The sequence below is a fragment of the Dipteris shenzhenensis genome, chromosome 16, assembly GCF_047967505.1.
Source record: "Dipteris shenzhenensis isolate YYH24624 ecotype China chromosome 16, Dip_SZ_1.0, whole genome shotgun sequence".
Taxonomy (NCBI): domain Eukaryota; kingdom Viridiplantae; phylum Streptophyta; class Polypodiopsida; order Gleicheniales; family Dipteridaceae; genus Dipteris; species Dipteris shenzhenensis.
The window spans coordinates 15,176,510-15,203,239 of record NC_141611.1 but is presented as its reverse complement, the minus strand read 5'-3'; the positions used below and the strand labels follow the sequence as shown (position 1 = coordinate 15,203,239).

General features: G+C 45.6%; 1 protein-coding gene across 1 annotated transcript; it reads left to right on the top strand.

Annotated features, from left to right (window-relative positions):
* The first annotated feature begins 4 nt into the window (after positions 1-4).
* On the top strand, positions 5-21,310 carry LOC147892600 (uncharacterized). The gene is made up of 5 exons (XM_087387151.1): positions 5-2,738; positions 2,990-3,241; positions 18,142-18,222; positions 18,421-19,095; positions 21,047-21,310. The coding sequence occupies exons 1-5, from the start codon at positions 1,383-1,385 to the stop codon at positions 21,101-21,103; spliced, it is 2,421 nt and encodes an 806-aa protein (XP_087243277.1). The 5' UTR covers positions 5-1,382; the 3' UTR covers positions 21,104-21,310.
* The last annotated feature ends 5,420 nt before the right edge of the window (positions 21,311-26,730 follow it).

Genomic DNA, 26,730 nt, shown 5'->3' with positions numbered 1-26,730 from the left:
AGCCTTCCACTGCTGAAGTTGTGAGTCAGAGGAGTCCAGGGACTCAAGGTCCCCCTCCCTCCACGCAACCTCCCCCCAACCTCCACCACAGACGTGCTTCATCTCCATTCCTCCATCGCCTTTTCCCTCTTTCAATCCCTTCCCCTCCCCTCACACCACCCCCATGGCTCTCGGCCTTTCCTGCTGCCCCCCCCTGCGCTTGGAGCGCGCTGGCTATCGGGGCTGCTTTGAGGCTTTGTGGGTTGATGCATATAGGCTCCAGGAGATATTGAAAGAACTAGGGAGGGGGCGAGGAACGGGATTTGGTGACGGAGAGGCGCTTCCGTAGGTTGGATTCATCAGGCTATTGTAGATCGATATTTGTAGGCTCAGGAAGGAGGCCAAAGGGAGCGAAGGGGTATGTGCAACGGGGTCTCTGTTGAAGCTGCAGAGAAAGTTGGATTTGTTGGGATAGCAAGGGTGGTTTGGGGCTTTGTGGGTCGATGCATATAGGCACACCGAGGGAGCGAAAGAACGATGGAAGAGAAAGGGAGAAAGGGCTACATTCCCTTTCTCCTTTGACGGGATCTTTGGTCTCCATCAAGGGCACGCACGATTGGATGCTGTTGGCCTCTCCATTCTCTCACCTTGAGCGAGCCCGATTGCATGCTGTGAGGCAAAGGCCACGAAAAATGATGTGTGGAGCACCGATGCACGATTCCAGAAGGGGAGAATATAGTATGAGTACTGTCGCGCCGGTCGCTGAGAATTCAGAGCCGCCAGGTTGCTTGGAGGAAATTTAGCAGTTTGTTGCGAGATTGTGGTAAGCGTCAAAATTCAAATAGAGAACACAGCCGGATGCATGGAGATCAATGCCGTGGAGCCTTCTTACAAAGAAAACATAGATCCTTGTCCTATGTGTAGCTTAACCTATGACGATGGAATCGCGGATAGAAGCGAAAGAAGCGCTGGTAATAGTCGGCTGGAATGGGGTCGGTACTCTTATGCTGGGTAGTTGCTCCTTCGGCAAATTTTCTTAGGTGGATTCCGGTGGATGGCTTCTGAAGAAACGAAGATTGAGTGAGCTTTGAACTTGAAATGAAAGCAAAGTCGCATGCGCTCATTTTAAGTTAGCATTTCGAGTGCAAGTCTTGATATAGGGTATCAGCAGGCATGTCTTTTTGTGTGGTTGTACGATTCAAACAAAAATTGCGGGTCGAATGAACTTAGTACACCGAGTGCAAGTCTTGATATAGGGTATCAGCAGGCATGTCTTTCTGTGTGGTTGTACGATTCAAACAAAAATTTCGGGTCGAATGAACTTAGTACAGTAGGTTTTGTAATTGTTATGAAAGGAAGCGAAATCGAGGTTTTAAGCAAAGGTTAGCAAAACTTCGTTGGCAATGGGTCTACCACGGCCGCATTGTGGTGATATTGATAACAATGCAGATGAGCGAAGTGGGGCTTCGGTCCAAGGAAGGTCTTGGAATTGTGATCGAAGTATTAATAGCCCAAGTGCAGGATCTGAAATCTATGACAGAAATATATCAATTCAAAACGGTGCCACGGGAGACCTTGAATTTTGTCAGTGCCCAGGGAGGAAAGCTGGTTCAGACTTGAACCTGAATAAGCTCATTGAAGCTCGACGGGCCTGCCACCTTCGGATTCAACCCTCACTAGGGGACTCAAAACCTGGAAAAGTAGGCCCTGCCGTTGGGCAGAGTCCAAAGGACGTCTCAGGCAGTAGCAACCCTGCCTCAATTATTGTTGGTTTCAACACTCAAAGAACAGGTCAAGAGCAGATAACTGAAATCGTGAGAAGTCCTTCAGCCAGAATTCAGGATGAGATAGATTACCAGCCTGCTGGCTCTTTAAAGAAAAAGGCTTCCTCTCCTATTTTGAATTTGATAACGTCCAATAATAATGGATGTTTGTTTGGATACGTGGAAGACGAGGCTAAACATGAAAAGGAACATGAGACACAGAGCACAAGCAAACTGCAAGATTCAGATGCAAAGTTTGTGTTGGAAGATGCAAGCACAGGATTCTGTGTGTATCAAACGGCAAAATGTGAAAATTGCAGAAAGAGTAGCCGATTGCCCATTCCATGGTCATGTGAGGACAGCTGTGCAAGAAGGGTTGTTAGGCCGGCGTACACTTGTTTGCAAACAGATGGTCCCTTGCTTACAGATAAGGAAGTGCAAGCATTGCAAGTTGGCAAGACCCAGAAGCATATCAGAGGGCTTAGTTTAACACAAGAATATCCTTCTAGAGGACAGGAGGCACAGGCTGACAGGTGGATGAAGGGTACCTCATGTCAACGCCTCTCACAACCATTCTCCTCCAGTCTTTCTTTATCACCACTTGGTCCTAAGTATTTCTCAAAAATAGAAAGAAGCTCTTCAAGTAAACTTGAAGCTGGCCATTCAGTTTCTGCAGCAGCATCCTCTCCTATATTCACTGTTACCCCTCCACCGAAGCAGACTTTGAAAGAGAAAGTGATTCTTCATACAGGCAGATTTGGGATAAGGGAGGGATCTGCTTTATGTATAGAAGATGAATGTGATGATTTACTGCCACGTACACCTCATAAGCAGGAGATTCAGTGCCAGAGATGCTTTTATGAACCTGCATCATCAGTGCAGATGGGTTCCAAGCCCATAGCAAACATAAATGGCGTCACGACAAGGAGATCCCTAGTGGGTTCTTTTGAAGAGTCTCTGTTGTCTGGCCGCTTCTTGGCAGGAAAGCCTTGTCAGGTGACTCATTATTATTTTCTCTCGAAACAGCCAAAGGATGTGTGGTTATTTCTTTCCATTCCTTTAGATGGGTAATGTTAAAATTTTATCAATTCTGCAGTTTCTTCAACGAAAAATAAATCTGTGCAGTTTCAGTGATACCACCATATCGCTTTTGATCAAGTTGTCTTCGCAATGTGGAGGAACAGGTTGAGCTGTTATATACACTTTTCATATTTTGTGATTCTCACAAGTATGCATGCAATATGCAGAAATTGGATGGATTTCTAGCTCTGCTAAGTGTGACTGGTGGATGTTGGTCCCCGCCATTGCAAAAACTACCATTCTCTGTTACTTGTGTGGATGGAGAGAGCTCTTTGCTCTACTACGCATCGATCGATCTTGTTGGAAATTCCACCTCTAGGAGCTACAAGGGAAACAAGGATAGAAAGAGGAGTTCTCTTGATGAAAACCCAGCAAGTAAAAGTCGCTGCAGAATTCCGGTCAGTGGCCGTGTACAATTGGTAAGTGTCTGCCCTCCTAACACGCATGTACATGGGGCATATCACAGTATATTTTACTGTTAGGAGCTTTATGGGATTCATGGATCAAAGGACGGGTTCTCTTGATAAAATTTAACTGTGCCATGGACTTTGTTCTTTCTATCTCTGCCTACTATTACTTCTCCTTCCTTGTGACCTAGCTGTGGAATGCACAAAGAGAGAGAGAGAGAGAGAGAGAGAGAGAGAGAGAGAGTTTTATTAATGTTTGTAGAAGGCAAAGAAGCCTATGAGACAAAGAAGCCTATGAGACCAAGAAGAACTGAAATCAACATGAGAGTACATCTTCAGTGCTAGAGATCTCTATCACACCTCCAATGAGTTACTGGACCCCCATGTGTCAGGAGTGGATTCTATCATGTCATGCCACGTGTCTTGTATTCTATGTCATGTGTCAATTAGTAGCAGCATGGGTTCTGTGTGGGCTTGATTGGGGTTCCACCAAGAGTCGGGGGTGTCTTTGGAACATATATGAGATCTGCTGCTCGCGTCCACGACTCCTTTGTATTGTACTCATGGGTGGCGTGAGGGCGGCCTGACGTTGAGATGCTGCAAGGACAATAACTCAAATGGGATGAGTGCTTCTTTGGGCTTGCATCTAATGACTTGGCATGTCTGCAGTCTTGGTCATGGTTGCGGGATCTCCTAACTACTACTTCTCGTGTAGAAGCTCGGTGATCTCCTAACTAATACTTCTCGTGTTTGCAAGTCTTGGTCATGGTTGCGGGATCTCCTAACTACTACTTCTCATGTAGAAGTTTGGTGTCTCATGTTGTCAGGGGGTTTTCATGGCGGGCGTCATGAGTCTAAGAGCTAAGTCAGGTAAGGTCATGTATGAGTAGTGCGGTGCGCATCTGGTCTAGATAATCAATGGCTCTGCCCATGTCAATGTACTCATGGGTGAAAAGACGTTTACTGAACTTCTAGACTTAGACTTATTGGAATCTAACCATGACTTGATAACTTAGGGTCAAGGCCAAGCTGACCTAAGATCTAAGATTGGATTTGGGTTTAGGACACAGTTTGGACCTAGGGTTAGAAATAATCTAAGGTTGGGATTGGAGCTAACATAGACGAGGTGTAGATGTTGCGTATTCTTGGGAAGCTAGATTTTATAGGAAAAGCCGTGGCTCTATGGAAAGTAAAGCTACTTTATGTATGAAGCTCAAGGTTAGGCTAGTTGCTAAAGATAGCTAGGCTAGGCTTCTAAATATAAGCCAAGGGCTCCGTATTTGGATCATCTTGGAGATAGATGTCTCGTTTGGATGTAGACCTGTTGGCTTGAGAGTTGTAGCTAGAGGAAGGGTCATAAAGTATGTGACACATGATCTGCTCTTCAAGCTGACGAGCTCTTTTGGTGGTGTAGATCTTAGGCTTATTGACGTATTGAGCCTACAGTTAACCCATATGGGTTCTATTTTGTGTCTTGGCTAGTAGAGATTCTAGCACATGGGTAACAACTCTTGTGACTATCAGTATGTGTGAAAACAAAAAAGAAGGCCAGGAGATCCCCATTAGTTAGCCAATCGGTCAAGTGTTTATCAAAATGTCAAAACCTTAGTATGTTGTCTGGGGAACAATGCCGTCAGTTTGTTGAGCTTCCAAAGTTCGAAGGGTCTATGAGATTGAAGAAAATCCAGATGCAATGAAAGCTAAGAAATACACCGTGCTACTTTGTTATAGAGTACACTTGTGACTATCAGTATGCGTGAAAACAAAAAAGAAGGCCTGGAGATCCCCATTAGTTAGCTAATCGGTCAAGTGTCTATCAAAATGTCAGAACCTCAGTATGTTGTTTGGGGAACAATGCCATCGGTTTGTTGAGAATAGAGTAGATCTTCTCGGTTGAGAATGGCTTTGGTAAGGGCTGGTGCCCTCAAGAAAGAGAAAGGAAGTCACGGTGTTGGTGCTCAACCTGGTTAGTCTGTCTAGGCCCCTTTCTCCTTCTCTGGGGTATGTGGGAGGTAGCTTGTACCTAATAGTCCGTCTCCCCATGGTGAAGAGTAGAGAGGAGATATTTGTGGTGATTATGTATGAGTCAACACGAGGGGAGTCTGTTGTGTGGGTCTCAGTTGCATCATGTCTCGTGCAACCTTTGGTCTTGGTCTTCGGGTTGGAAGAAGTTTGTGATTGTTCTTTGGATAGGCGTCAAGTGGAAGGATAGGTTTGAGGAAGTCTTGGGAGTCAATTATTAGTTGCAGAACCTTCCTAATTTCATTTAAGATTAAATGTTTCTAAGAGGGAAGGATGTTATGTACCTGGTTGCTAATCCTTGGATTAGTGGACTTAATACGCAGACCTTGGGATTATGGGAAGGAGGCTAACGTCGGGCTAGAGGACTTAGAACAATAGCAAGGGGCTAGTTGGCTATCTTTAGCCAGGATGCTTTCTTGGAGGCGTGATGCTCTTTTTATAAGAGTGGCCAATGCTATTGGGTTGGCATTCAATGTGTTGACACCACTGATCATAGTTAGGCGAAACGGAAGAGAGAGAGTGTAGGCTGCAAAGAGGAGGAAGGAGGTAGAGAAGATAGGATTAGATGTCAATCAAGACAAGAAGTGTACAATGTAGTGGTGTATATAGTCCCTCCACATTTCCCACATAAAGGGCCACTGAAGTAGGCCTTTCCCCCCCCTTAATTACAGCCATCCCTTCCCATAGAATTTTATCCTCAAAATTACATGTACCAGCTGCTATGCAAGGGTGCTGGGACATCAAGGAGGTAGAGTAGATAGGGTAGAGTAGATAGGATTAAATGTCAATCAAGAAGTGTACAATGTAGCGGTGGATGGAGACTTACCACATTTCCCACCTAAAGAGCCACTGAAGTAGCCCTCCCCCCCCCTTCATTACAGCCATCCCTTCCCATAGAATTTTGTCCTCAAAATTACATGTACTAGCGGCTACGCAAGGGTGCTGGGACATCAAGATGATGCCATAGTTCAAAGAAATGTTTCAATACTTCGAAGCGTGAAACGTTTCAAAAAAATAGGGGGCGTTTCAAAATTTCAGTTTGTATATTTGGGTCTTAATAAATGCAAATTTTATGCCCTACATACGTATACTATGCTAAAAGTATTCAAACTAAACTAAAAGATCACAAAATGCCTTCATACAATGGCTATAATGCCCAACGATTTTGGAAGTACTCTAGTCTGTAAGTTGTTACTAGCTAGTTGTTACAGAAGACTAGAGATAACTGAAATGAGAGTGTGAGCTTTGAACTTTAAAAATTAGTAATATAGACACTAGAATGTAGATTACAAAGTTTAAATCTCAAACTTTTAACTGAAGTTTACTGAAACATTAACTAGAGTTTAACTAAAGTTACTGAAATATTAATATCTTTGATTTAGGTTAGTACATGTATAGGTACTCCATGTTTCATTGGCAATGAAACGTGTTGCAAGTTTCGAAACGTTTTGTTACCAATGAGACGCGTTTCATTGTGACTATGGGTGATGCTGATCAGCCTGATAAAAGATAGGGGTACTCCTGGACAATACTCTCTAGCTGCGATGACTGTTCATCCTAAGCCCTTTCCATCTGATGAGGTACTCAATGTATACCCTGTTGCGGTTTACTTGATTTGTGAAACCCACAAATGTGCTCAGGAATATAGAGAATGTGACCACCCTCATCCATGGGTGGCAACTCAGGTAGGACATGTACATGCTGTCCCGCATGCAGTTTCAGCAAAGATACATGGAAAACACATGGATCTTGGAGGTACTGGGTAGCTCTAATTGATATGCTACCTCTCCAACCTTGCGGATGATCTTGTAAGGACTGTAATACCTATGAGCAAGCTTTGTATTGGTATTTCCTTTTAGCGAGGCATAACGGTTCTTATGGAGATGCAAGTGCACATAATCCCCCTCTTTGAAAGACAGATATCTCTTATGTTCACCCACATAGTTCTTCTGCTTGGCTTGGGCATCCTGCATATTCCTTTTAGCCAACTGCAGAAGTGCATCCATCCTTTCCAAATCATTCCGTGCTTGCTGATTTTTTACAGCCATGTTCGCAATTGAAGAGGGCATTTGAAACATATCCCACAAGTCCTAAACACCCATTCTGGAATCAAAATCGTAGCAACTTCAGGGCTTTGGGGCAGATCGCAGCAGAGAAAAATGCCTCCCAGAGCAATTCACAGCAAATCTAGGGCTCAGTGGAGGGCAGGGAATCCAAATCGCAGTAGGTATAGTGGCTCTAGGTGGCTGGAAAAACAGTTTGCAGCAGGATCTCGCCCTCAACAGTTTCCGCATGCCAGTGCATGTGGCACTGGAATCAGCCATACAACACCTCAGGAAGCGTGCAAGAGTAGAAGTAGTGATTTGCAGCAAGAAAAAGGGCGCTGGAAGTGAAACCGGCCTTCAATAAATTAAAGGCGAGTAGAACTACAAATAACCAGCCAATGCTTTCACATTAAAATATTCAGCAAGCAACCTAAACATAGATTGGGAGCTAGAGTGCCCCTGCACCAAGACAAAGACACTGATTTGCCCCAAACCTTGGCACCCCTTTCGGTAATTCTTTAATTAAGTGAGAGACCCAGAATTCCACAACTGGGGCATTCCACATCCCATTGGTCATCCACATACCCTGCTTAGCCTTTACTGTCACCATAATGTAAATATCCTAAGTCAAAGTACAGTTGACCATTTATTTGATCATAATTAAAGAGTTTTCCATCTGGGTTAATTATGGTCAAAAGAGTTTTTTTAATAGTCAAAGAATTGACTACGGTCAAAGATTTGACTACGGTCAAAGATACTTGACTCTGGTCAAGTAAACCCGACTTCGATCGGGGAGACTTGGTTTATTATCAAGAGGGTTAACTGCGGTTAACCAGAGAACCACAGAGGTGACTACGGTCAGAGAGTGTTGACTTCGGTCAACGAGACTTGGCATGCGCCAAGAGGGTTAACTACGGCTAACCAAGATGTGCCAACTTCGGTCGGTCGGAGAGTTGTGCCAACTTCGGTTGGAGAGACTTGACTATAATTAAGGCGCCTCAACCCTTGGTCAAAGTCCCTTAATTATGATCAAGGGCGTTGGCTTCGGTCAACCAGAGAATAAATATATATTTGTTATATTTGTTATGTGTGCACATGTGTTTAGTGGGGACGCCCACCGTGACTAGAATTAGTCCACAGTGTGTTATTTGCATGCAAAGCGCTAACAATTAATGGGTACCATGGTGGTGCGCTTTAATTAATTGTTGCAGGTACTAGTAAGAGTGGTTTTCCTAAGTGCAATGGAGCCTAACAAGAGTCTAGGAGGCAGTTCGCGTGACCAAGTGCTTTGAAGACTCTAGAGTTGCCCTTGGCATGTAATTAGGAAAGTAATGTAGAAATTGACAAGTGGCTTGTTGCCAAGAAAGGGAGCCTAAGAGCTCATGTAATGATTCATTTTACGTTTGGATTTATGTATGAACAGCTTCCACGCTGAACTCATGTACTTGATTTCTCTCTGATGAATAAAAACCTTGGGGGGGGTCCAGCCCGACGATTGTCCTGGACCCTAATGTATCTGTTGAGAGAGGGAGAGAAATGAGAGTGTTTCTGTTGTCTTTTACGAGGAGGATTTCATTGGTATCAGAGCCAAGGCTCATAGCCTTTTCAGGCTGTGATGATCCAGCAAGAGGTAAAGATTTGACGTTGATTCCGAAGAAAGGATGGCGTTGGCCCAAGAGGTGGCAGCTAGAAGGTTTGGGGCTTCAAGTGTGAAGGGACAGGAATGCTTACTTCGAAGCCTATGATTGCACGAAAGCCCCTAAGTCTAGACTAATCAGCTGTGTAAAGGAATTTCCTTACGCACGAGTGTACAAATAGGCGTCAGTGACCATTGTGGGGAGCAATACCAGAGATAATTCTCTGTGAAGAACTGTGCTGAATGTATACTTGATTCCGCGTGAAAGGTGTCGCTCCGCCTGGAGGGGTCTACGCAAGGAAACGTTTGATGGCAAAAGAAACGACGAAGATCTTGACGGGATGCCTGACAGCGCACATCTGACGGAATAGAATAGGCGTTAAGGGGCTTGTAGGAGTGAACGCTGCTCATGGGTGATGGATAGAGCGATAGATTTATTGTGTCAAAAAGTATTTCTGGGTGGCGTTCTTTCGTCAACGTGTTCTGTGAGCCATAGCCACAACTACACATAGTTTGGGCCGCCATCGCCATCGCCATCGCTACATAGCTTGGCTCCCCATCGCTCGTCAAGGAGACCAAGCGTTGCTTAAGCTTCTAGAAGGCTGTAGAGATGATGACGTGGCAGATCTGCCATGTGGTGCTGATGTGGCAGGAAAGGTAGCCAGCTGATGTGGCACACGTGTGACCTGACGCATGGTAGTGACGTGTCATATGCTGACGTGTCAAGTTGACACATGGCAGGTGATGGGGCAATGAGGACACCAGCTGATGTGGCAGTACATGTGGTAGCCAGCTCAGATGCTGACGTGGCATTGACACGTGGCAGACAGGTGACTTTTTTTTTCCCCCCGAAAAAACAGTGCTGATTATATTACTTCGAAAACAAGATACATGAGGTCAGTTTTGCAGCTGACGGGGCTGCGTTCACAAATCGGACGCAGCCCTAAAAGGAAACAGAAAGCTCTCTCTCACGGAGGGATCAGGCGAGTGTGAATGAACAGCCAGAGAGGTGGTGAATAGCGCCACTGAAGGCCCTGAGAAGTATGCTCGAAGAAGAGGCCCTGCGTATCCCAATCACGGACGAAACGTCTCCGCTTCTCCCGGCCAGCCCGGGAATCTCCCTGTATCTGGTCCCACTGGCCTCTAAGTGTGTGTATAATCTCACTCTAGATGTCGATCATGACCTGGGCAGTCGAAAGAGAGGTGCCACCGAGGATCTGCGCGCAGCGCGAGGTCCAAATGTGCCATCCAGCGATGCTGCTAATAATCTCCCAGATTGGCTGCCTCTCCTGAGATCCTGTGTCAGGCTCTGCCAGGTGCGGCGGAATGCCCTCTAGCGGCCCCCAAGTCCCCTGTGTGATGAGGAACATGGGGTCCTGCGGGCCTGCCTTGAACAACTGATGAAAGCCAGGTGTGGTGCTGCACCAGCAAAACGCGCCCCAAGTGATCAAACCTAGCTCCGGTGCTGCGCGAGTAAGGATCCCGAAGGTCCACCTCCACACTTCCTGGGCGCGAGTCAGCTCCACAGGCAGTGTTTTGGTGACTCCTCGTCCTCATGACAGATCTGACAAAGTCCATTCTGACCAACCTGCCGCAACCAGCTCCCCACTGGAAGACCCTTGTGGTGAGTAGCCAAAGGAAGTAGGAAATCTTCCGCGGCCGCTAGCTCTCCCACAAGGCCTTCCAAAAGGCTTGCAAAAATAGCCTGGAGATACCGTGAGCATACCAACTGGGCCGTTGGGTGGGCGGGCGGCTCTGCATCCTCCCGAGAACTCTCCTGCCCAATGTCATGCTGTAAGCGAAGAAAGGGGTCGGCCCCTGGCCTGCCACAACCTCTGGCCATCTCCACTCACCTGGGTCCCAATCAAGCTCTGACAAGGCCCGCCCCTCCCAAAGCTAGAGTCACCATAACTGCAGCTGATCCTACTCTATACTAGGATCGGTCCGCCAAACCTTTCCCACGAGGCCTACGACCCGAACCCTCTGCCACGGGAGAAGGGGGTCGATGAGCACACCCTCTCTCCTGAGTCGGCCGTCCCCCCAAACCGCGAGGAAGGAAACAGAGGTGTCGTCCATCTGGCCTGCAACGACCAGTGGGATGCCACGGGGGGTGAACTGTCCAAGCCAACGGTCATTACCAGGCATGAGGATCTGAATCTTGGGTGGAGCCAACCAACCGGCAGGAATCGCTGCGTCTATCTCTGTGCGTCTCGCCTGAGCTCCGCGGACACCTCCAGCTGCGGCTGCTAGAGCAACGGTCTCCAAGTGTCTGTAAGTGTCCCTCCAAACTCGAAGGGACCGGGCTGGCCCCTGCATCCAACCGTCCCACATGATATGTGACCTCTCCCCCAGCTGAAGGCCCAAGGCATCTCTGACTTGATCGTTCCAGATGAGCGGCTAGCGGTCGATCTCCTCCTGACAGCTAGGAGGGGACTGGATGAGACTGAGACGGAGTCGCCTCCAAACCATGAGAAGGCTACGAATGAGCGGGGAGCGGGGGTGAGTGAGCGGTGCAGAGGTGAAGATCCACCGGAGGGACGGTAGCCACTCTCCACCTCGGCGCGGGACGCAAGAACTGATCCCCTGCTGAAGTAACATCTTCCACGTTTGCCCCCCTGGGGTCAAACCGCGGATAACTAACTTGCCCAGCAGGGCTTGACTCTGAAGCTCAGGATCAATGACCCCCAAGCCACCCTCAGCCTGCGGAAGAATGACTGTCTGCCAGGCTACCCTGGCTCTGGTATCTCTGAGACCATCCCCCCGAGACCACAGGAAATTCCAGACCAACCTCCTGAGCTGTGCCACGCTGGATCTCGAGAAGCACCAACAAGAGGCCACATACCAGGTCGTGGCCAGGAGAACCTGGTTGACTACAAGAGCATGACCTGCAAGAGAGAGCTTAGCAGTGCTCCAGAAAGCCAGCTTCCGTCGAATGGAATCTAGCACCGGGAGAAACTGTTGAGCTGGCGTGATGTCCAGGCCGACCTGAAAGCCGAGATATCTAGCTGTCTGTCCCCGCGGGATCCATCTGAAACCCAAAAACCTCCCCCACTGTGAGCATGCCCCAGGGTTTGTGAGAAAACCAACTGATTTGTTCCAGTTGTCGCACCGGCTGCCGAGCAGAAGACCTCTAAGGCCAGCCTCACCCTCTCCAGCATCATCTCATCGTCCTGAATGTACAGCGCTGTGTCATCTGCATACTCCGAGTCCAGGAGCTCCGTGTCCTCCCTGATGGGAAGGCGAACACCCCGGATCCCTGTCGACCTCGCCGGAAGGTAGTATGTCATCGCCTCGGTGAAGAAGAGAAACAGGTAAGGAGCGAGGGGGCAACCCTGACGCACTGATCTCTCCAAACGAAATCGCTCTCCCATTCTGCCGCCGATGATGACCCTGTTGGAAGCTGTCTTGTATAACGCTGAGATACCCTGAATCCATCCTACTGGGAATCCTAGTCTCTCCAAAGTACCCTCCAGGAAGGACGAGTCGACTCGATCGTAGGCCTTCTCAAAGTCGAGAAGTAGGATGGCTAAGTGCGACCCACTGTGCTGAGCCCACTCCGTCGCCTCTAAGAAGGTAAAGACATTATCCAGGATACTGCGATCCTGGACAAAGCCTGTCTGAGTGTCATGAATGAGGTCAGGAAGTAGAGGCCGGACTCTGGCGCTGATCATCTTGGCAAGGATTTTGTAGGCAGTGGTGAGGAGAGTGATCGGGCGCCACTGACGGATCTCCTGTCGGTCTCCTCCCTTCGGGATGAGGCAAATCAATCCCGAGGAGAGGCTCTCTGGCATATGTCCGCTGCTGAAAATCCTCTGGAGGGCTGCTAGGAGGGGCTGATGGATCTGATCCCAGAAAGAGGTGAAGAAAGCGCGAGAGAGCCCATCCTCGCCAGGGCATTTCTGCCCATCGATGACCATCAAGGCCTCCTGCATCTCGACAGTAGTGAACGGTGCCATCAACGTCGCCTGCATGCTGGGCTGAACAAGGGCTGGAATGTGCCTCCACACCTCCTCGCGGGAACGTCTAGTACGAGGGGCAAGCTGCTCCTGCTGGAAAAGAGTCCTGTAGAAGTCGGTAGCCAACCCCAAGACCTCTTCCGGATCAGTAACGATGTGCCCTTTCCGCTGTCCTAAGACTCCGGAGCTGATCACCTTGCTGCCCTCTGGCCATGTGTCCTGAAGAACTCTCTGCTCATCCGGTCACCCTTCCGAGCCCAGTAGGAGAGGGAGGCGTGATAAGAAAACTCTGAGCGGCGCTGGAGAGTCTCCTCAAGAAGGGCTCTGGCTTGAAGGGCCTGGATTCGAAGCTCCTCCGAACCCGGAGCTGCCTGCTGGAGTCGCTGAATGGAGGCGAGGTCCCTACGAAGAGCTCTCTCTCTGCCCCACCACTCCTGGCGAACCTGAAGGGCTGCAAGCTGGCAAATCTGGCTGGACTCCTGCAAAGCCTGCGCCACCGACTCTACTAGATCCACATGCTTTCAAAAAATGGCACCACTACCTGTACGGTAGCAAAATCAAGGTTAAGAAGATCATAGGACACTCGGGTATTTCCTTACGCAGCCCTACTTGTCAATGAAGCAGAAGAGGTGGTTGGCTAAGGTTCAGGCTTATGATTTCGACATCGAGTACTGAAAAGGGAAAGAAAACGTGGTTGCAGATTACTTTGAAATTTTGAGAGCAAAATTCTATGGGAAGGGATGGCTGTAATGAAGGGGAAGAGGAGGCTAAGTTACGCCTTTAGGTGGAAAATGTGGAGGGACTATATAAGTCCCCATCCACCCCTATTATGTACCTTTGGATGTGACATCTAATCCTATCTGCTCTCCCTTCCTCCTTCTTGCCTACGCTCACTCACTCACTCTCTCTCTCCCCTACTCCCTCTCAGTCTCTCCCTCTCTTTCCTACCTCATTTTCTCTCTTGTACTCAATCTCCTCCCTTCTTTCCCTATCTCTCTCCCCTTCTGCTAGTCTATCCCCCTTTCACTAAATCTGCCCCTACCTCCTTTTCTACAAGCTTGGGCACTCCAATTTTGTATCTCAGGCCTCCAGGCCCGGACATACTTAAATGGCTTTCTTTTAGTCGACGAGCTCACCACTCAGGCCTACACGTCGACCCTTATCTGCTTCAGCCCGCGGCTGAGATCCTTGCACCTTCAGCCCATGAGCTCACGTGATGCCTGCGTTGTCCATCAGCCCATGATCCCATAAACTTGACCGGAGATCTCTCCAACTAGCACACAGCTCCTGCGAAGGCAAAATGCCTCTCTGTCCTCAGTCCCGAAGCAAAACCGTGCCCTCGCGATGATCAGCCAGCCTGTGACGGAATCTCGCGTGCGCCATCCAGACCGTTTTCCAGTTGCCTACGTACGTCGACTTGCGAAGAGCTTCCAAGGAATTCCTTTCCAAAAAACAAATTGCATGGGCTGGCCACGTAGTAGCCCATGACTCATTTTCCCCTTGGTCCTTTAATTTGCCCCTAGGCCCTGGTTAGATTGGAAGGGCATTTCACAATGGGTAAGCAGCTGGTGTGTCTCGATGGCTTATGGAGTTTCTGTAGATAGAATCTGCTGTAGTTGCAATGCTTCCAGAAAGATGGTAGTATGGAGATGGATTGTGAGCAGAAGGGCTGATGGGTGACGCTGACAGACAGATGAAGAATGTCGGGCTCCCTTTGTCGCATAACATGTTCCAGGCGTTGACGCCTGCTACCCTTGGTTTCCCTCGTACAACAGTGAGCTTAGTTGAAGCTACCAATGGCTGAAAGGGTGAAGGGGGGGGGGAGAAGCAAAGGTTCCAGGTTCAGAGCTTTGATACTAATGTAGAAAAGGGATTAGGAGCTGATTATTAGAGGAGGAAAGAAGAGCGGAAGGGAGAGAGGATGAGGGGGAGGAGGAAGGAGGAGGGTTAGAAGAGAGAGAAAGAAAGAAAAGAAAGTCTATTAATGTCCACATGCGTAAAAATCACACACATGATTAGCTTGGGACTGGTGCCTAGAACTATGAGCTTTAGCCCTAAACATAACGAGGCCAAAGAAATTGCACAAGCCCTCATGTCAAAATATATCGTAAGCCATGGCTAAGTATATCATGAATGCTTTTTATGACTTAAGCCTCTGTTCAACATGGTTTTCATTAACCTTAGTCTTAGGCCAATAGCCTTGCCCTCTAGGGTCTCCTCTAGCCCTAAAGCTAGCTATTGGCGACCCATGGTTAGCTAGGGATGTAACATACTTCCCCCTCAAGATATTTACACCCTTGTAAATACAGTTGGGGAAACTTCTCTTTGAATTTGCAATTCTTTTTTTTTGATATATCCCAAAGTACTTTATCTCTCAACAAAGTTCTCATACATTAGAACCTAGTTTGGTATTCTGTAGATCCATTTGAGGATGTTACTACTGGATTCAACCCTGCTCTAACTGGAGCACTTTTGATAGCCTCCCTATATGAAACAGCAGTCAAGTCACTTCTGACCTCGGTGGGTTAGCAACTCCAAGCTGGTGTCCTCAAATCACCCAAAACAACCCATAGGGATTCCAGCTAGCCGCTCACCTCCCAGCTGTAGGCTCGGTACGTCGAGCCACCCCCAAGCCTGAGGTCTAGACCACTGCAAGAGCTAGCCACAGGACATGCATCCCATACCAGATGCCCCCTCCCAAGAACTCCGAGCCAGGCCTAATGTCCCCCGACTGGGATTATAGGCAGGTGCTTCCCTTTTCAACATTTGAAGGTCCACAATCTCTGTAATAGGTTGCAATTTTTCACTGCAGATGGTGGGAAGAAGAGTCCCATATGTGACCGACATGAAATGGTCTTTTTGTCGACTGTTTTCCCTTGGTTGGAAGTTTTTTTTTTTTGAGATTCGTCTGCCTGAAAAATAGATCTTGTTGCATCATATACCCAGCACCATATGACCCCATTAGCTTACATAGCTAGAATCTACACAAGTACAGTCACTAAGAAAGAGGGAGGGAATGCAGTTTAGCTTCAATCTGTGAATGATGGTCTCACTCCCAATTTGTAAATGATGGCCAAAACAATGCTGCCAGTGTTCATTGTAGTAGTGCTTCTACCATAAAAAGCGACTTGAAGGTTGCTTCTCAGTCCCAGTTGCAACATTGATGATCATCTGCTGTGATGATTCAATTCATATACTGTTAATCCCTCTATCCAGAGGGCTGTTAGGTGCTCTAGTATCTTGTTATTGCATACTTGACAGCTCTATGTTGGAAAGGTCACCTCCCCATCTGTAAGTCCCCATATGAGGAGAGCATGGGGGAGGTAGACCAGGGGATATTGGGGTTGCCACATGGGCAGAACATGAGCTGCCATGTGGGCAGCTATCCAGACAGAGCCAATGGGCTAACAAGAAGAGTACCTGGCAAGTCGTGGAGCTCCTGATGGTGAAAGGAGTACGGAGCAGACAGGTAGACTTTAGGCACCTGCAGTAGCTTGATTGTGCAGGGATTTCCAGCAAGGACAGATGGCGCACCGGTACGGGATGCCTACGTGGCTGGTATAGGGCTGGCAGGAGGCAAGGATGCTGCAGTAGAAAGGCGCCTGCATGCAGAAAGATGCGGGACAGAAGGAGAATGCTATGGGCAGGTGTGAGGCCTGCAAAAGGCCCTGGATCTAGGGCAGTAGGGCCCTGTCCAGTGGCGCAATGCCACATGGCAGGTCGGCCCTGCAAATGGCCATGAAGGGGCCTAGTTTGTGAGCCCTTATAGGGCTGGACCAGCCACAGACTGGTCGGTCAGAATGGGCAGGCTGGTCGGTTTTTGCCAGCCCCTTGAAGGGCCTATAAAAGGAGGGCCTGCAGCCCTCATTTATTAGCAGCCATTCACAAGCAGTTTGGAGCAGTGGAGCAGCTATCTTAGGGCCTACATTCAGGAGGACCAAGAGGACCTGTGTGCTGTAGACAAAGCTTGACAGGGGCTGCCTACCTAGGATGACACTCAGGGCAGCAAGGTCGAGGTGGAGCATGCGGGGCTCAAGTCTAGAGATAGCCGGCAGATAGGAGAAGTACCTTGTGGTAGGATTAACGACCACACCATTGGTGGGACTCTGGATCTATCTCTTTTGTATCGTGTCCATAGCTTTGGACGGAAATATATTATTTTGGTGTCTTCTATATCTGGCTGGTTCCTTGTCTATTGATGAGTCTGCACACCTATGCTATGCACATAAGTTTAAGAAGTTTGTGATTCCACACCCCACACCACATTGTGTGAGCTCCTGGGCAATTCTATCAGTTTTCTGCTGTGCGTGCCCTCTGTTGGGTGATTTCTAACACTCTAGTATCTTGTTATTGCATACCTTTTGTATATCTCAAGTGCAGTGCATCTGGCTCACACAACCTTGCTGCTTGGTTGCCTGCCTACAACTTAATTGCCTGGCAACTGCCAAGCTTGCTGACATGACTTTTTTGTTCCATGCCCATTTACGGTCTGCTTTAAGCAACTTTTTCGGCCTAAGGATTAAGTGGCACTAATCTCATCTCGTTGTCACTGCAATTCCCATTTTCAACAATATTAATACATCCTAGCAGTAATGTTTCTTTTGCAGCTGAACGGTACTGCCCTCAAGGGTTCCACTACATGGAGTTGTTTCTTCTCATTTCTCCACCTAGAGATGGTTTTCAGTGCATATGTTTGGTAGTGGTTTCAGAAGCTGGAGTGGAGCTTTCCACTGTTCTCAACCTTCACTTTGTTGCAAGCAGCAAAGTTTGGTTGATTCTGGTCACTTCTTTGTCGCGCCAAGATTTGGGTGCTCTGCCATTTGTTTCTGTTGCTTTGTAGTGTTATAGTAGCTTTGCTCAGACAGAATGATGCTTCTCATGCTACGCGTTTTTTTATTTTTAAAAAAGAGTCAAGGAAAGTAACAAGGTGAGGTGCTTATCCCTCCTTCATTTTACTTCTACCTCGTGGGTCTTTTTAAATATGACCACTTTTAATTTGGCTCACTGGAAAGGCGATTATTAGTCCTAGGCCTTAGAAAAAAGACCTGTTTTTTTTGCACCCCTGTTGTGCCTTTATTGTCCTCTTATTTCCAGAGTACTATTGCGACATCAATGCTTTTGCCTTGTGCTACTCCTCATCTTGATGTATAATGAAGCTTCCTTGTCTAAAGTTAATGTTGATTTATGTTGATAGAGCTTGTTCAAGAGTGCAAGACCTGTTATTTGTTGTCTAAATTTTTTTGTTTTGCACAGGTTCTCAGTAACCCAGAGATGACTCCTGTGCATACTTTCTTGTGTAACTATGACTTAACAGACATGCCACCAGGGACAAAGGTATGGATATATCCAGCTATCGCTTATTTTGACTGTCTAAAATACTAAACAAAGGCTGCCAATTTTCTGCTTCTTTAGTAAGTCTTTTGTGATCTATCTGTATCTTGATGCAGTTTTTTTGCAGCCACACTGGCAATTTACTGATACTCTCTTCTTTCTCTCTCTCTCTATCTCTCTCTTTGTAATTGATTGGGCTAGACATTTTTACGGCACAAGGTCTTTTTATCGGCACCTAAATCTGCTGGAAAGACAGGAAAGGTTACTTTTGCCACTGCAAAAGAACACTCCGAATCTGGTCTGTCATCGTGGAACAGTCTAAATGTGCATAGCCCTAATGTCTCCACCTTGAAGTCAAAGGAAGAAACAGGGATTGAGAGTGACATGTCAAAATTATGTACAGTCCACCTTTCTGATGCATTTGGAGGTCCTGAAAACTTATCATCAAGCTCATATGACACGGAAAAACGTGGCAACGATGCCACATTACTCAGCTTTTTCAATCCGGTTTCCTTAGATGGAACTAACCACAGCGGGAACCGTTCTATTTGCCAGGGACACAAGAGCAGCCTTCTTGAAAGTCCTACCAGTAAAGATGTTTCTAGTTATAGCCTTGTACAGAGTAGTAGCATTTATAGTGGAAGAAACTCTGAAGGTGGAGGAAATGTTTTGCGCTACGCTCTTCATCTGCGATTTGTCTGTCCTCCCCTGAAGGCCCCACAGCAGACCAGGAACTCAAACGTACCTCCTTTGGATTCCTCTCGTGTGCAAACTGCTGGCGAGGATCATAGCTTGGAGGACAAAAGGCGTTTTTATTTGTACGGTGACCTTCGAGTCGTCTTTCCGCAAAGACAGGCAGATTCGGATGAGGGCAAGGTATGATGTCTGCCCTACATTTACATTGCAGTCATTCTTGGAAAGTCGGCATCTTTTTGCATGTAACAGCATCAGTGTTGTGTGATTCTGTTCGTGTCACTTGAAAGCCTTATGGAAATTGCTACAAAATGATTTAACCGAGATTCTCTCACAAAGGCTTCCACTTTCTGTACTTAGAAGAAAATTTCCCTGTTATCTCCTCCTTTGATAAGCAGTGTGTTTTGCTTCGTTATCCTTACTGTTTCGAGGATGAGAAGTGCTGCAGTAAAGATTTGAAGTACATCAGCGTCATTCATGATTTACCTCTTTTGTCATCGTCGTAGGGTCTGACTGTTCACTACTTCACTGGTAGTGGCTCAATGTATTGAGCCTATGTTTGGGAGCTGTAGCCTCTCTGTTTGCATCAGTGATAAATCAGTAATTGTGCAGGTGTTTAAGTTGTGAACATATCATACTTGGACACCTTTACAATCATCAAGATACCAATACAAACAAATAGAGGAATCTTGTGGGTCCATAGGCTCAATATGTTGAGCCACCTCCGAGCCTGGGTTCTAGATATCCTGAGCCTTCCATGCAAGCCGGGCAGACATTAGGAGTGCCTGTGATGTGTATGGACATATATTGTAGTTGACGTGTGCGAACCTTTCTTGCCATAACTTGCATTATCTTGGGCTAACAAAGAACTAATTGTGGAGAGGCCATCTTCCTTCCCTCCCCTTGTCAGCACTTTACCTATGTGCTTCATGATCAATTCTTGATCATTGAATCCTACTTTTATCCTATGTTTCATAAGAGCATTAACAGAAAATAATTTTTTTGCAAAGATTAGGAACATACGGAACCTCAGATAATACCTTCTTCTCATCAGGTTAGTAAGATTGACTTAGGTTCTGGATATCATCAGGTTTGGATTCATCTTGAAGATATACCTAACGCTGGTTTTAGACCCTGAAAGGGTCATTATCAGTTTACTGTAATGCCCTCTGAGTTAACAAATGCTCATGCCATGTTCTTGACCTTGATTAACAGTGTGTTTAGACAATACCTAGGCAGTTGTAGTAGTCTTCGTGTTGATATTTGTATTCTAGCAAGACACTAAGAGTATATGAAGCATTTACAGTTAGTTTTTGAATGATTTAAGCAGCAAGAGTTGTATGCTAAAACGCCTAAGTGTGACTTCTTTTGTAATGAAGTCAAGTACCTGGGTTATATTATCTCAGGAAAGGGATACCCATGGATCTAGAGAAAATTAAAGCTATAGTGACCCAGTCTAGAAGAGTTGTAACTTGTAAGTACTCTTAGACTCTTACCCAAGATTTGCCAAGGTTAGCTTAAGGAGAATGGACTAAGGAAGCTCAATGGGTTTGTCAAGGTTAGCTTAAGGAGAGTGGTCCAAGGAAGCTGAAATAAGGTTTCAGCTTATTGAACAAGTGATACCTACAGCCCCACTATTGACATTGGTTGATCCTAATGATTCTACTGTACTTCAAACTGACGCAAGTAATTGAGCTGTGGGAGCCGTTCTGATCAAAAGTGGATGACTAGTGGCCTTTGAAAGTTCAAAGCTACATCCAGCTGGGAAAAACTATCATTATATGAGAAAGATCTCTATGCTATTATCTGTGCTTTGAAAACATGGAGCATTATTTTCCAGGGCTAACTATGAAGGTCTCTTTGATGAGCAAGATGTTATGCAATCAACCTGAATCAAGAGAGTGTTTTTTCCCCCCTTGGTCAAACATGTCTTCCCTCGTTCAGGGCTTGATTTTAGAGAACGTTTCTGGCCCATTTAACTACTTTTTGCCCTTTGTTTGCACTTTTTGTATTGGAACTGGTATGTTAAGTGGCTGCAGCCAGGTTCTCTTTGTTGTTTTTTGTAGTATCTGATTTTTAATTCCTATCTGTGGCTGCTGATTATTTGATGTCTGTCTGAAATTGAATGTGGCAGCTACGAGTTGAATATGATTTCCCAGCAGATCCAAAATATTTTGAGTACAACAGTTAGCTGGAACAGTCCATATCAGCGTGGCACTCTGGAAATGTCCCCTGTGCAACTTTATATGTTACTTTGCCTTGTTGAGCCATGGTTTGCTTCGCCAAGCAATTTGTTTGGATGTAAATACGTTGCTCATTTGTACGTAATCTTCTGTTCATGGCATCTTTTATTTGTAACAATTCTTTTAAAAACTTCAATAGAAGATGATTTCTGTCATTTGTTGATGCTTTGGTCTACTGGCCACAGTTTGAATACCATCTTTTTGTGCAGATCGAATTCTTCCCTTGTTTTTCTCTTTGGATAGATGTATATTGGTATGCAAGTTGTAAGCATGGTCAATTGAATGGTGACAATACTTTTGGGGAGAATTACAGCGTATAACTCGTATTACATCCTATGATTGCGGAAATGGACAGGAGCGTCCACGCTGCAACCCACTATGTCAAGGAGGTGACGGAGGGGGTGGTGAACAAGGCCTTCCAATGATTGGAGGCTTTCTTGGCCACTTATGAGCTATTGGACTTTGCTAGAGGCTTAGGGGGGAATAGCCTAGACCTGTGCAGTGCTGCAGAAGAGGCATCACTCGCTCCAAATCCACCTTGATGGTCCAAGGCATCACAAAAGAGGGCGAGATTCCCAACTATATTGTACAATGATTCAGGGGCCAATGGGTCATGGGGTGAGCGTCTCACTTCTCTCTACAACTGCATCTGTCTCTGGGAAAGCATTGTGGAAGGTGCCATTGCGACCATGTGCTAGCTAGAGTTCCCGATTTGTTAGTCTCCAACATCTCCATCATTTGGACCTTCAACTTTAGGCCAAAGAGAACTGGGGTCCATTGATCATATCGTGTGGCCATAAAGTTGAATCCCTAGAATGGGTACATGGAGCTGCCCATTGCTCCAATGGTTCCCCATTGTGGATCATGATGGGATCCCCAAGGCAAGAGGGTATTCTTTTGGTATCCTAGTGTAGTTTTAGTGTTGTAGGCGCTAGAACTCTCATGGGAGTGGATCGTGCTTACGTCCTACAAGTTGAAAGAGAGGAGCCGAGTCTAGGGAAGTCATCGGACTAGGACCTGAAGGGAAATAACTCGAATAGGCATGGGATGGGCTATTAGAGGGAGGCATGGGGGGTGTGGCAAAGGTGGGCTTAGAGTGAGGGGAAGGGGTGACGAGGCCTCGGAGGTGGATGGGTGACAAGGGTGGCAATAGCTGCCTGTAGGGGAGTAGGGGACGAGTGTGTGTTGGTGGAGAGTCACGAAGTGGAAAGCAAGACACGAGTGTATTCTTGGAGTGCTTGACTCAATTGGACTTCTTCCTCGAGTGCTTGACTCAATTGGACAAGTTCATTGAATAGTTACGATGATATAAAATAAACTAGACAATGAAATCTAGAATAGCCTACATAACCATACCATTGCATATCTTCACTGAATAGTTACGATGATATAAAATAGACTAGACAATGAAATCTAGAATAGCCTACATAACCATACTATTGCATATGTTTCCCCTTTCATGGTTGAAGTACATTGGAAATGATCTAGGAGTACCTAGTGTACCTAAGGTATCATGGTTATATGAATTCCCCACTCAATGGTGTGGTTGAAGTACTTTGGAAATGTTTGAAGAGTACCTACTCTACCTAAGATATCATGGTTATATGAATTCATCCATAAGGATATAGCAACCTATGGTTGTACAAACAAATAAAAACAATGTCATTTTACAACCCCCCTTGACATTGTTTGTAGATGTCTCATTACCAAATCTTCTTGAAGGTGTATGAAGGTATTGTGTGGAAAGAATTTTGGTGAAGATGCCCACCACGTTCTCAAATGTAAATGAGGTTAATGAAGCCATCCTTAATATAATCCCGTATGTAGTGATGATGCTTTTTAATGTGCCTCAAACAAGCATGAAAGACAATATTGTTTGCAATGGCGTTCGTGAACATGCATTTCCTTTTCTTGGTTTAGTGCCTCATATTTTGCTTCAATGGAGACTTTGGCTCTTTCAAGTTAAACCCAATGAGAAACAATAACCAAAAGTATAGTGTCTCATCAATGTCCCTCGACCTATGCAGGCTAATGTCGCAATTTCAATCATAATGCAAGCCAAATGTGATTATCATGAACACATATGAGACCCCTTTGGTTTCATTTGAACTTGTGAGTGCATGAACTAATTGAGCAACTTGGAAGCATATGCAATGTCGTACCTCGTAGAGCACAAGTAAATGAACTTGCCTTACCAATTGTCTATAAAGAGTGCCATCAAACTTTTTAGCTTTGTCATACTTATTGAGCTCTAGGCCTTTCTCAAGTGGAATAGTTATGGGTTTGTTGTTTTCGATAATTTTTGCACGAGACTTCAAGCATATTTTGTTTGACATGCATATACCTTCCTCGGTTTGCCAAAACTCAATGTCCAAAATTCAAATCTGTCATATCAAACGTATTTGACAATATAGATTGTAGTTTAGCAAAATTTGGATAAACCATGCACACGATGCTTGTTTGAGACAATTGAGTGCTTTCTTAAGCTTGCCATCTTGTGCTCTTGTTCATAGGTCCCAACTCAAAAAGACAGTCTTTAACGTCCATTTGGTCCACACACCACCCATAATATGCTAGCTATACAAGTTTTTGACTATCGGAGCAGAGTTCGCTCATAGTCCATTCGCTCTTCTTGTGCATATCACTTGGTAAAAGACAAGCTTTGTATTTCTCCAATGTGCCATATGAATGATAATCCTATAGATCCATTTGGTGCCCACAACAATCATCCCAAATGGGAGGATCAACTAAATTGCAAGTGGCATTGTTTTCAATGGACCTAATTTTAGATTTCATGCCATAAGGGATAACTCTATGCATCCTATATATTTTGAGGCTCAATTTCAGCATCTAGAATAGTGCTTATCAAGGCATAATCGATCTCAGTATTTGCTTGCCTTGTGCTTTCCCTTGTCCTCCTTATGAAGAAGGTTGACCTTGTGCATTACGAATGGTCAACCTAGCTTGTCTTGGAATTGGTTTACTGGTGATACTTGCTCTTTGTATGCCATGATGTTGATATACAATGGACTATCCATGCCTAGGATCTACCTCATTATTTGGCATCTCATTAGAAGCATTTGAGGCAGGAGTTGGTTCCTCAAACGCATGTGAGACACGAGGTTTTACCTCATGATGTGGCAACTGATAGGCTCAAATTGAATCACATTCGGGGGACTATCATCATTAGGTGGCATCCCAAGTACCTTAGGCATCATGCTCTCATTCTCATTGAATGTAAAATCTCTACTAATGATGAGTTTTTTGTATCAGGATTCCAAAGTCTAAAACCTTATCTCTCAATACTATAGTCAACAACAATGTATTTGATTCCCTTAGCATCAAGCTTTGACCTCTGCTCTTTTGGAACCAAAGCATATGCCACCGATCCAAGTGACAAACATTTACCAATGATTTTGTAAGACATCTATCTTGGATATATGAGGGCATAAGCCAAAATTTGTCCTCAATGCCATTAAGCTGATATCTCAAGTCTGAGATTTTTGACACATGCTCCGCTATCATGCATTTAGAGCTCCTTGGGCTAATCGGTCAAACGACTGATCCTTGCCTCATTCTTAAAATGATACAAATTTGCTAATCTATCCCAGACATCCTTAGCAAGAACGTGTGATTTTATACTCTTCAAAATGTCTGTAGTCAAAGACAAAACTTGGGCATTTCAACGCTCAAGTTTTCTTTGGTCTTCTATAAATGGGGGAAGGGGGAGGGGGTGATCATGTGGATGAGGCTTGATTGCTTGCCGTGATAGCAACAACTAGAGTATGAGGCCTTACTTCAAAACTAAACAATGTCTCACAATCCTTTGACAACCACGATATTTTCAACATGAAAAACCATAGGGAATGTTACAACCATCCAACTTGTCACCATCAGTCAATGTCCCAAAACTATCTAAAAGACATGTATGGTATATGCATCGAACCCGATTAAATGAAGAAATGTCTTGCACTAGAAATGAGCAAAATGGAATGCTCTTTGTTTTGCTACCAAGACTATCCACAAAGTAATTGCCCCAAATTTACAATGTGCCTTGCACAAAATGGGTAGCAATGCTTGCTGTTGGGATGCAATCCCACATTGCACAAATACAATAAATTCTAAAAGGAAATAGCTCCAACTAAAGGGAGAACCAAGTCAAGGGATAGAAAGGAGCTGGATCATCTACAAACTTGAAAAAACGAACCTTTGGAAGTGAAGGAAATGCCATGAACTATCAAACAACGATTTGAAATTGCCAATCTATCCACGCACAGGTGCTTGCTGCTCACAATCTATTTGGAACTGTTTTTTCTTTTGTCTGGAGAAAAAATGAGATGAAAAACGAATTGGAAACAACCATGAATAGATTTAGTTTTTGTTTAGAGAAAAAACAAGCTTAAAATGAAATATCTAGAAACTACTAGACTAGTCTGAGCTGATTTTGTCCCTATCTAGAGAAAAAACAAGATCAATTTCTTGCTTGAAATGAGCATGAATATGGTGCAAACTCGCACAGTAAAAATGCCTTTGTCTTGAGCACACAACATGCATGACTTCATGCAAAGATTGCCACATATAAACACATGAAAAATATGTCCACGACTGGACAAGAAATGTTCGTGCATGAATTACATATTGGAGCAATTAGAGAAAAGAGCAAACCACTACTGTAATACTAATTGTGGAGAGTCACAAAATGGAAAGCAACACACAAGAACATATTTCACAAGAGAGCTTGACTCAACTCAACTTGAAAGATCCACTAAATAGTAGCACAACTCTTGGGCTATACATGCAATCTGTATATGAGAATATAAAATAGACTAGACTAATTAAACTCAAACTAGGCTACATGACCATACCATTGCATATGTTCATATCGTGAGAGGGGGTGGAGAGGCAAACCGATCTGCAGGCCACGGGGGGGGGGGGGGGGGGAGGGATTTCTGTATTTCAAGAGGGAGGGGAGTGAGAGTAGTCAAATGGTTAGGTGTGTGCGTGGGTGAGGGGGGGGAATGTGGAGCCGGAGGTGGGGGAAGGGAGGGATGCTAGGTGTTGTTCATGGAGCTATTGGAACCTCTATAGATAGAACCTGCCTTGTGACTTGCGGCAATAATTCTAGTGGGATATTGAAGAAATCATCCCTCTTTTGGGAAGTTGGGTGCTCAAGACAAGATAAATCTAGTTGCACTCCTTCGAGGGAGGCCTCGGGATGAGAAGCCCCCCTCTCCTGCTGGCAGCTGCCTCTAACGAGCTTGTGTCAATTGATTCTTTGATGTGTGCTCTCCAACTTTGTTACAACCCATTCTAATCCAAACCTCTTTTGATGGAACGACTCATGGAGTTTGTGGTTGAGGAGTCTATGGCTCTTGGGGTGGGTCGGGGGGGGGGGGGGTTGTCTTACCCCCTTGCCATCCTTTTGATGATCTAGAGGAACCTAGGGGAAAGGGGGACAGCCTGTAAAATTTGGGCAAGTGTGGCCATATGTCTGCAACAATGTTCTCGATTCGCTACCTAAAGACACCATCGACAAAAGTCTCTAAAAGTACCTCCTCTGGCATGTTATCTAGGT

Bases quoted from the DNA above. Each gene is read 5' to 3' on its own strand.
- LOC147892600 (XM_087387151.1), top strand. From the start codon at position 1,383: ATGGGTCTACCACGGCCGCATTGTGGTGATATTGATAACAATGCAGAT. The intron at 3,242-18,141 runs GTAAGTGTCTGC...TGTTTTGCACAG, and splicing joins TCAGTGGCCGTGTACAATTG to GTTCTCAGTAACCCAGAGAT. The intron at 18,223-18,420 runs GTATGGATATAT...TGATTGGGCTAG, and splicing joins ACATGCCACCAGGGACAAAG to ACATTTTTACGGCACAAGGT.